The sequence below is a fragment of the Nematostella vectensis genome, chromosome 14, assembly GCF_932526225.1.
Source record: "Nematostella vectensis chromosome 14, jaNemVect1.1, whole genome shotgun sequence".
Classification (NCBI taxonomy): Eukaryota; Metazoa; Cnidaria; class Anthozoa; order Actiniaria; family Edwardsiidae; genus Nematostella; species Nematostella vectensis.
This window is the reverse complement of record NC_064047.1, coordinates 6,796,605-6,807,693: the sequence shown is the minus strand read 5'-3', so window position 1 is coordinate 6,807,693 and position 11,089 is coordinate 6,796,605. Positions and strand designations below refer to the sequence as shown.

Below are 11,089 nucleotides of genomic sequence, written 5' to 3'. Positions count from 1 at the left end.
GAGCCCCGCACTTTGAGCATAATCCACACGCTAGCATAACATTCTGCTATTGTCATCTGAACGTGGATATCAAAATAATAGCAAATATGTTTTTATTCAAGAAGTAATTCTGTGGCGGATCCAGGATTTTTCAAAGGGTGGTTGAGCTTGAAAAAATACAATACAATAATCCTCCAAGCCCTCAATTGTCTTCCTCCGAGCACAGTCATTGTGTTATTAAAAGGATGGTTCTATTGGACCCACGGAACCACCCGTGGTCCGTCATTTAACTTTATCTTTACTTCCACTACTGGAGAGAGACCTGTGATTTTCCCTGTGATTTTCATGTGAAAAATTACAAGATTTTCATAGGAATACCACAGGTTTTTCACAGGTTTTTGGCTGAGATCAGATCTTTCTGAGAAACCTGTGAAATTTAAACCACAGGTTTTACACAGGTTGTTTCAATTCACAGTTTTTTTTTCACAGGAAAATCACAGGTCTCTCTCCATTAGTGTTCTACTGCCTCTGTCCGACACCAGTGCTACCTATAAACCATACCCTAAACATGTCTGAATGTTGAATATTATTATTATCACTATTTTCTACCCATCTACGTCACAAAGCACAGCCGCTGACCTATCGTGGGCACATCGCGTGGCGTCCTCCGTCCACAGGTAGAGTCGCACCCGTGATAAATCCAGCGGTCTCCGCGGATGCCAGGAATGCAATTGCGCGCGCAACTTCTTCTGCTTCGCCAGGTCTCCCGAGCGCATGCGTAGTCTTGGAATGTTCGAGAAACTAGAGGAAAAAGGTATTGTCATATGTTAGGTTCATGATCATAAGGGAAATCTTCCACAAAGCAACAAGCGGTAAAACAACCACATAACGACTTTCCGAATAATTTTGGAAAACGTTCAGCAGATTTTTACAAGCGAGGAAAACGGAAACAGAGAGGGAAGCAGCGACGTAGAGGTATAAAAAGTATAATGTAACATGTTCCCGATAGTACAAGTGATTGGTTTTATCCTTAGGGCACGGAATGTCATTGTAAATGTAGATACCAGGGTATTGTATACTAGGTCAAGCATCTGAGATCCAACATACTTTTTGGTAAGCTTCCTCATCCAGACCTCCTCGCCTTTGAAGACCAGTTACTATCACTCCAGGGCTATGAGAAGGACGATCAATATGGAATCAGATAATGCACCTACGCTGACGTAAATATCAGGGGCTTGAATAGAGACGGTCAATAGGAATCAGATAAAGCTAAGACAATGAATCTATTCTCTGTATTAATATAAATCCACTCACATACATACTATCACAAATCTCGCAATTTGATTGGCTCCCGTACTCACTATCTATTGAGCCATAAATAGTGAGTAGCGAAAAAGCCGGCGTTTATACCGAAGATTTCTCTGTCTAGCTGATTGGCTAGTGCCGCCCATGTCAATCACATAGTACATTTCTCGCAACCCTATTGGCTTACTACCTAAAGTATTCAAGGTGGCCACGGTAACGCACTTTGTTTTGTAAGCTTTCGCTAGACTGCTCCAGCCAATGGCTGCAATTCTGGATAAAATCGGCCCTTAGTCGCTTACAACCCACCATTTGAAGGAGAAACAGAATCTACTATAAAGAACTCCACATCTTTTTTATGATTATCTTGGTCATGGGTTTGAAAAATTAAGTTAAAAATAGATTTTCAAGCCTTAGGTTTGGCTCACGGGAGCTTTAAAATGATCTGATGATGTAGTCTCTTAAAAACTCTTTAATAATTGAGAGTGCTTTCCTTTGAGAGATAGGAAGGTTGCATGGAAAATCTCTCTTGTATTGTCTCTCAAAATAGCCTGCAACCACAAAATCGGTTTTTCAATAGTAAATCAATTAGACTACAGGACTTACTTGACAGAGTTGCATCGCACTTTCTTTGGAGCAAGTTCTGGGGGGAAAACAACCAGTCAGATATGTGTCTCTCCCAAGTGTAAATAGTTGCGTTTTAGCAGTATGTTCTGTAACGGGAATATCTTTTAAAATAATTAAAGATCTTGTCTCATATCTTGTCAACCCGATTTAGGTTAGTAGTTTACGGATTTTTCAAACATCGTGTAATGTAGAGTGCTAACATTACACCTATCTAACCAAATAAGGAATAAATAATGCGACTAATTAGAATCATTGCACAGATTTCATGTTTGCATTCTCTTACAATTGTCTGTACCTAAGGCAACACATCTGGTAAATTGATCCAAGGCGGCTTTGGACATGTTGTATCCTAAAACCCCAGGGAACTGGGAAAAAAACATTCACATAAGAGAAAGTTGTATTAGTCATTTTGCAGTTCCAGTTATATTTTAAAAGTTAATAGTAACTTTTCTTTAACATATAACCATAAAGTATTTCTAAGGAGTAAGTTATGCTACAAGGTTGCAACTATAGCTGCAGCAAAAGATCATGCAATGAAAATCAAATTTTATGTGACACCAATGTGCTATCCAATGTACTCACTGAGCGAAGTCCATTCACACTTGAGACATTCACAATGCAACCTGATGATGCAAATACAAATAAAATTAAATACAAATAAATTATTAAATTAAAGTGAAAGTCATGGTCAAAGCATTGTGATTTGATGTGCTCATAAGGTACATATTAATTACATACTGCAATTAGCACCAAGGGAGCTTTATCTAATTTTTTCATGCCCCAAGTGCCCTTTTTGGGGAACTTTTGCAAGGGAGGCTCATATTGTAAAGCCCGTTTTATTTATTGAGAAAGTACCTTTTAGCAATAAGAAAGTAATGAAAAGCCTCCTAGAACCATGACAAAACAGGCTTTTAAAAATAAAACGCAGTGGCAGGTAGTTGGGACTTATTTGTGGATGGCACTTACCGTATTCACATTTTCCCTCCTAGAGGAGGGAAAAAATTAATTGCTTATTTAAGCAATTAATTTGTCATTCCAGAAAAAAAAAAACCATGTAGAAGTTGAAATTTTGGGTGTATAGAGGAATTTTCAGTACTGATGTTGTTTTTCCTTGTACAAAAACTTTCATTTTTGAGCATTTTCAGGATGGTGGGTATGGCGTAGTGGTCCCATAAGTGGGCGGGGAAAGTTGGGGGAGGGGTGGGTAGTGGTTTCAGGGGGGAGGGGTGGTTGTTGGTATTTAAATTTATATGCGCTATTTATAAAAACTCGGGGAATAACCTAGGTTTTAATGCACAGGATTTTAAACTGTTCAACAAATTTGTTGTCAGTTGCTTATGTACCGCTTGAAACCCATTGGTTTAAAAAAACGTTCATATATAAATCCCCTCAGAAAAGTGGGGGGCCTGGCGGCCCCCCTGCCCCTTCCCTTCCACCATCCTTGCACGCACACCCTAAAAAGGAGTCATTTCTAATTTAGGAATCTTCAAATACTATGACTTTTCCATATGATACCTATGACTGCGCTCCCCCCTCTCCCAACCCTGGGAATGTGCCTGTTGAGGGTTCTGAAAAAAGGACCTTTTTGAGACTTATTTTGTGGGAAATTACCACTATTTTTCATTAAAAATAACAATGCTTTTTTTTCTCATTCCCATCTCCTTCTAATCCACTTTCCCAATTTTCTATAATTTTGATGTAACTTAAATTGACGCTCTCATCTGCTTTCAAATTGTTTTCCACTCTTCTTGCATAAGATCCCAGAACTAATCATTAATTTTAGTAAATCTTTTTAAAATACCTTCAGTCTTGATGAGATGGGGAACTGCCAGAGATGTGAGGTAAAACACGGCTCTACAGTATGACAGAAGCAAGAAAAGTGACAGGGCGGTGTTACAGGAGAGATGGGGAGGTGAGGTAAAATACAACTCTATTGCATACCTGCCTTGTTAAACCCAGCCTACCAGTTGAACTTGGGCGTTATCATATTTTATAGAAGGCATAATTGTAGGGAAGTTTTCACCAAGGGGGGGGGATGGGGAGAGAGGGGTCTCCCATTACAACAGACAGGAGTGATTGATAGCAAAATCAGTTTTGACCCAAGGGGATAGCAATTTGGGTGTGGTTCTTACCTTCTTATAGCAGTTCTTACCGCTAAGATATAGCATGTTTGGCATATGGTTGATGCAAATTATAGTCAGATAAAGATAGCAGTGCCAATTCTGATAGTACTGCATCTACTTATATGGAGAGTCCCCTACACCTAATTCCTCACCTCACATTGACATTCATGACTTCATCAAAAGTTTGTAGGGATGTGTTCTCTATGGTTCCTGTGGGGAGTATTCCAGCACAGTTCACCAATATGTCTAGCTTCCCAAACTTTTCTAGGGTCTTCTCCAGAAGGTCTTTTACATCTTTCTCATGAGATAAATCCCCCTCAACAGCAAGCACCTGAATATACCTGATATTAATATCTTATAAGGTAATGGGTAGGGAGTGAATGAGTTTTATTCACAATACACTGTGCTTTACACAGGTGTGTACACAGGGGGGTGCAAAGAGAGGTGCACATGGGGGTGCACAGGTGTGTACACAGGGGGTGCACAGGGGGGTGCACAGGTGTGTACACAGGGGGTGCACAGGGGGGTGCACAGGTGCGTACACAGGTGTGTACACAGGGGGTACACAGGGGGGTGCACAGAGGGGTGCACATGGGGGTGCAAAGGGATGCACAGGGGGGTGCACAGGTGTGTACACAGGGGGTACACAGGGGGGTGCACATGGGGGTGCAAAGGAATGCACAGGGGGGTACACAGGTGTGTACACAGGGGGTGCACAGGTGTGTACACAGGGGGTACACAGGAGGGTAAACAGGTCTGTACATAGGGGGTACACAGGGGGGTGCACAGGTGTGTACATAGGGGGTACACAGGGGGGTGCACAGGTCTGTACATAGGAGGTACACAGGGGGAGCACAGGTGTGTACATAGGGGGTACACAGGGGGGTGCACAGGGTACACATGCACCCCCCTTGGCGGCCAAAAATTGGGTCATTCCTTATTAAAAGGGATCTTCAAATAACATGCTTTTTCCATTTGATACATATGACTGCACACCCACTCCCCCCCCCCTTCCTCAGCCTTTTTTATGTTTAATTTTAGTGAGTGTAATCATAGGAAGATCTAACCATAAAGACAGGAAAACAGATTTTTTTACAAGTGCACCATACCAAAACATTCCTAAGAAAGCCATTCCTTCCAATAACATAGTCAATAATGTTTCATGTTTCTATGCCTGCACACTTCTGTACAAGACCTACCTAAAGGCACAGCAGGTTGATAAATATATACATACAAGGCATATCCTTGCCACACTTATGTAAATACAATTTCTATCCTGATCTTTGAACCTAACAAACCATGTGAATTGCCATGTGCATTATACCTAGTTAAGTACCTCACTGCCCTTGCCTTGCTGTTGGCATTCCTGTGTCACTTTGGCCAACTTCTCTCCACTGCGACCACCGCATGCCACGCTACACCCAAGCTTTGAGAGAAGAAGGGCGGTCGCTGCACCAATACCAGAGCTACCCCCTGTTATTAACACCAATAACCAAATTAATAATTTTGATCAGTTACTCTTGGCTGTTCAGAAATTTTGCCAAGAGAACAAGCGTCCGTTGTTTCTTTTATTTGCATGGGGCTTATTTGCAACAGGCTTTACCCCCCCCCCCCCTCTGTTGAGAGAGAGAAAGAAGATAAATTTGTGATAAGACCAAGCACCCCAATGTAAGAAGCATTCCCAGGGGACACCTTGGGATTGCTCTGTTGTCATCATGATTCGTTTTTTTACTATTGTGCAACTAATGCACAATACACTGGCATACCTGTCAACCTCCGAAAATCTCAAGGCTTGAGAATATTTTGGGAGTAGGGATATTATTTTTTTGGGGGAGGGGTGGGTTCAACCTTGCAGTTGTTTGCCGTATAGAAAGCAAACGAATCCACTTATAGATCTCACGAGGGTCTTAAATAAATTGCGCTACGCAAGGGAATTTTTGTTTCAAATATTTTAATAGAAAATAGGCAAAATGACGATTTTCTATTGAATAATTTTTCGGAAGCGATAAAAATCGCTAAAAAGCGGGAGATTTGGTGCTAAACGCGGGAGAGCGGGAGAAGGGGTCCAAAACCTTGAAACTTCCGCCTAATGCGGGAGAGTTGACAGTTATGCACTGGTTCTTACACCGGCGTATGGCCGAGCGTGTACACAATATTAGAGGTTGTATGAGGAAATGTTTTTTTTTTCTCATGGTGGATGTAATAGTAGGATGTACAGTAATAATAATAGGATGTGTAGTAATAGAACTTGTTGTTTTTACTGTGAAGTGACTTACCGGTAATAAGCGCCACTTTACCAGTAAAAGAACCCAACACTCCTGAAGCGGCCATGACACCTTGTTTTGGAAAACACAGGGTACCCAACGACTCAATGGGCGAGTAAAAAGACTTGTCAAACAGTGACACTTTCTTATAAAACAATTTTCAAACAAGGCAGAGCAGGCGAAAACAAACATTATTCTATTTTTTTTTATTAATATGAAGCAGGATGAGATTCTTTTGTACGTTTTTTTGTATTTCATAGTTTGTGTTGGGTTTCCTGTGGTTACGATATAACCAGGCCTTCAATGCCAAGAATGCCTAGCACATTCACCTTTATGATGCTGCAGAAATACTAACCGTGAGAGATATACCATTTACTGTATTTTGGTATCGGTTCTTACCATTTTACAAGCTATATAACATCATAGTTTGTCTATTGTGCACTCATGGATCTATAACTGTGAAAAAGACGGAATTTAGAGACATTTTGTGGCATCAAGAAGACAGTGAAGTTTGCGATCAGTTGGACGGACAGCGGCCATGCCTCGCTACGAGCTGATAATGATAGCGAGAGTTCTTACTAAGGTACGTAAAATATCGCGAGTTTTATATTTGATTGTAGGACGAAATCCTAAGGCTTCTATATTTATCTTGTTGATCTTTTCTTACCTCAGATTAAAAGTTACAGGCGGGTAGCCAGGATTTGCCTGCCAGACAAGGGAAAGAACTGGGAGGGAATATGCATACTTTCATACCACTTTCTCTAGCCGTACAAAAAGTCTGTCATACTGTGTATACCACACACATTTAAGAGGAAAAGCCTCTGTCATTCCTTGTATTTGCTTTTCAAATAAACCAAGAGAAAGAACTGGAAGGGATTATGCATTATTCACATACTATATTTTCTAGCCATGCATGTATGTTTCATACTAAGAAATTTAAGAAAGCTGGCCAGTTTAGAATCATAGCTTTGAGTGGCATAAACGTCAATACTAGTAGCCTAGTAGTAGCCTAGTATTAGCCTTCTTTTATGGTATGATGAACACTGAGGCATGTGGAAATCATCACCTAAACATCACCAGACCCGGATACTCAAAGATTCCTCCAAGGCATAGACGACCTTCAAAAGCGCATCTAAGCAATGTTATAGAATTGACTCATTTGTCAAAATATCAACCTTTATTTCTGACCAATTCATAAACAAATGCTTAAACTTAGAAATATTTCTTACCAAAAAAGACACAAAATTCCGAACTACAAATAGAGACAAGCAAACACAGACCAAGTCACAAATAGATACGTCAAATAGATACCCCATTTTACAGCAATCAGTCACAATAATCAATGCTAGAACCTTCATTAGAAGTGAGTCACCATGTTTAGCCTATTTTGCATGCCTGCACTGCATCATGGGAGTCTTGGAAACACCTTGACAGACAGGCGGGCATTCTCCTCCCCCAGAATCATAACATTTTTTTATAAGTCTCTTTTCCCCAAAGCCAATTAAAACATTTCCAGGTCCAAGGAACCCAGAATAAGCCTGAAAACAATTTTTGAATAAGGTTGGGTAGCAAAGATGGCCCACATTGGAGAGTATGAGGCCATTCACTAGAAAATTCCTTTCTCACCTGGTGAAGCCCAACAAGGAATTATCCCATTGAATCAACCTCAGGGTGCAAACATCCATAAGCACAGCATTAATTATGCCCAAAAAGACTTCATGATGTCCTAAGGCACTCTCCAGATGTAAAAAAACCTGTAATTACAAGCAAAACTGTTGTAAGCAACAGACTGTAGCAGTGCCTTCGCTAGAAAGAAAAGGCACCGCAGTCGTTGTTGGAAACTTCAAGGCATACCGTCTTGGGTCAGCAGTAGCTTAGCTTAAGGGTGTACTGACATCTGTTGCTAAGGAAAATTGAATATAACATAAAAGCTGACCACCACATGTGCTGACTATTATTAATGACGTCACCCCGTGACGCCATAATGTGACGTCATAGATACAGATAAAAGCAAATATTTCAAGTAAAATTGCTCGAAAACAAATATTAAATAGGTTTTATGAATCTTGAGGGATGGGCGCATTAAGCCAAGCATGCGTTTTAGAAATGATTGAGTAATTGTTTTTTTTATGATTTTTCAAAGGCCCTGAAATCCAGATTATTTGATATAATTTTGGTTTCTGTTAGATTAACACTAAATCCATGCTTGGCTATATGAAGGAGCATTTTTTAAAAAGGAATACAGAAAAAAATTTGCGTTTTGAAATAACTTGACGACAAAAAAAGCTTTTTTTTAGAAAACGCAGAACCGGAAGTGAAACAAAGCCTGCGCATGCTCATTCGACCTGCTCAGACACACTGATATCTCACATGATGAAATTTAAATGAAGTTTAAAAACAAAATCCAATAGTGTTTCATGGTATATATACTTTAAAGGAACGGCATCCATAATGTCAAGATTAAAATTGAAAAAGTATTTTAAAATTCTGATATAGCGCGTGCTACTTTGAAATAAAATTTTCAGTGCGTGCGCGAGCGTTTGGTGTTTGCAGCACGCGCAGGTAGTGAGAATTGAAAACTTTGGCTTAAAAAAGGTTGGCTTGACTAAATCTTCGCTGAATCTTCGTTTTTACAAAACATTGGAAATATCATCACCCGAAAAGGCTGAGATCAACTTAAAGTCAATTTTTGGGAACTTGAAACGCTTATTTTTATTGCTTTTACTTCAGGAAAGCTTGGAATGACGAATTCCGTGTTATGTATATGCACGCGCTCAACCCCACCAGACCAGCGTAGCAATGTCGGTACTGAGTAACACTAATGTCAGTACACCCTTAACTGGTAGTGTTGGACTCGAAATAAGGGGGTAGGTTTCTGTTTTCAGTCTGTTTTTCTTTAAATTTTGCTCAAAAGTACCCAGGAGTGAAAGGGTTAACCCACCACCCCTAGTTTTTAATCTAATTAACTAGGCCTTCTTGGACTTTTGATGTGAGATACACCAATGGAATGGATTACATATGTGCCATTTTCAGCAAGTGAATATATTTTACCTAGAAAATAGAATTTTTTTACTTGGACATGGCTTGGCTCAATGATAGCGCTGATATGCATAGCTTTAAAAAAATGCTCTAAAATCCATTAGATTCAGGCAAGGTTCTGTTATAAGAGCACTTTGATGGTGAATATACAGGAAAAGTATCTAAAGTGGGTTCACGTTGCTGCTTTGAATTTATAAAGGCAAATATTACCATAACTTAATGAGGCTTGCTTGTCTATCAACAAGAATTTGCATACACTGTTGTCAGCCCCTAAGCTTGCCATAAAGCCTTTTTTCTAAGCCAGGAAGGCACAAATATTTTTTTATGTGTTTGGTTATGTCTTTCATTGCCATAACACCCTGAGATGCCTGTAAGATATAGGCCCAACTCCAAAATGTCAGAAATGCAAACTAAACATCACCAGACCCGGATACTCATAGAATCCTCCAAGGCATAGACGACCTTCAAAAGTGCATCTAAGCAATGTAATAGAATTGACTCTTTTGTCAAAATATCAACCTTGATTTCTGACCAATTCATAAACAAAAGCCTGAAAACAATTATTGAATAAGGTTGGGTAGCAAAGATGGCCCACATTGGAGAGTATGAGGCCATTCACTAGAAAATTCCTTTCTCACCTGGTGAAGCCCAGACAAGGAATTATCCCATTGAATCAACCTCAGCGTGCAAACATCCATAAGCACAGCATTAATTATGCCCAAAAAAGACTTCATGATGTCCTAAGGCACTCTCCAGATGTGAAAAAGCTGTAATTTTTAAGCAAACTACAAGCAAAACTGTTGTAAGCAACAGACTGTAGCAGTGCCTTTGCTAGAAAGAAAAGGCACCGCAGTCGTTGTTGGAAACTTCAAGGCATACCGTCTTGGGTCAGCGGTAGCTTAGCTTAACTGGTAGTGTTGGACTTGAAATAGGGGGGGGGGGGGGGTTCTGTTTTCAGTCTGTTTTACTTACAATTTTGCTCAAAAGTACCAAGGAGTGAAAGGGTTAAGTGAGCATTGGTGACAGGGAGTAACTCTGTAATGCCTGTGCCTCTCTCACTGGGTCTCTGGGTTTGATTCTTGCCTTTCACATGAGTTTAGTTGTTGTTTCTTCTTGACTCTCAGGAGGGGTTCAGTAACATTTTGAGACAAACCTGCCAGAGCATTATTTCAAAGGGTGGAGTCGTCAGAAAAATTGAAAACCTTGGCCAACAGCAGCTACCGTATCGTATGAGGGCACATGCTGAATGGCATACACAGGGGAGGTAAGGCACTTAGCTACCCTTCTACCACAGGGAAAGTACTGTAAGTCCATTAGTCACCCTGCTAATGGCACACTTTTTCCTGCAGATACTTTTTGCTGGACATGGATATGAATGCGGATCATCTTGAACTTCTTAAGAATGAACTTAAAATGGAACCAGACATCATTAGACCCTCAGTGGTCAAACTACAGGGCCGTTATGACTCAAAGCCGTATGAGCACTCTATGTTAGAATGCTGGCAAAGCTATAGTAAGCCTTAGTGAGGAACCTTTTACCAAGGAAGTGTGGAAGTTTTAAAGAACAACTGACAAACTGTAACATTTAAGCAAACATAAAGTTATATACAGTATCTTCCAGTATTGTCCTACATATGTATACACCTATTCAAATACTGTAAGGTTGCACGATGTGTCTTAACCCACAGTGGTTCATGGGTAACAAATAAATGGCTGAATTCTGGTCTTAAAAGCCATGTAATTTTTATGGGCACA

The 11,089-nt window shown here is 40.2% G+C and overlaps 2 protein-coding genes across 2 annotated transcripts; one reads left to right on the top strand and one right to left on the bottom strand.

The window, feature by feature from the left end:
* Nucleotides 1-75: 75 nt before the first annotated feature.
* Nucleotides 76-6,410, bottom strand: LOC5515986 (3-oxoacyl-[acyl-carrier-protein] reductase FabG). Its single transcript, XM_001636093.3, has 9 exons — nucleotides 6,308-6,410; nucleotides 5,368-5,504; nucleotides 4,184-4,362; nucleotides 3,710-3,762; nucleotides 2,491-2,531; nucleotides 2,204-2,273; nucleotides 1,888-1,924; nucleotides 1,087-1,150; nucleotides 76-780 (listed from the first exon to the last, which is right to left on the bottom strand). Exons 1-9 carry the CDS (start codon nucleotides 6,360-6,362, stop codon nucleotides 619-621), a joined length of 798 nt encoding a protein of 265 aa, XP_001636143.2. The 5' UTR covers nucleotides 6,363-6,410; the 3' UTR covers nucleotides 76-618.
* A 190-nt stretch (nucleotides 6,411-6,600) lies between these two features.
* Nucleotides 6,601-11,066, top strand: LOC5516036 (28S ribosomal protein S6, mitochondrial). Its single transcript, XM_001636035.3, has 3 exons — nucleotides 6,601-6,878; nucleotides 10,459-10,598; nucleotides 10,684-11,066. Exons 1-3 carry the CDS (start codon nucleotides 6,834-6,836, stop codon nucleotides 10,856-10,858), a joined length of 360 nt encoding a protein of 119 aa, XP_001636085.1. The 5' UTR covers nucleotides 6,601-6,833; the 3' UTR covers nucleotides 10,859-11,066.
* Nucleotides 11,067-11,089: the final 23 nt, after the last annotated feature.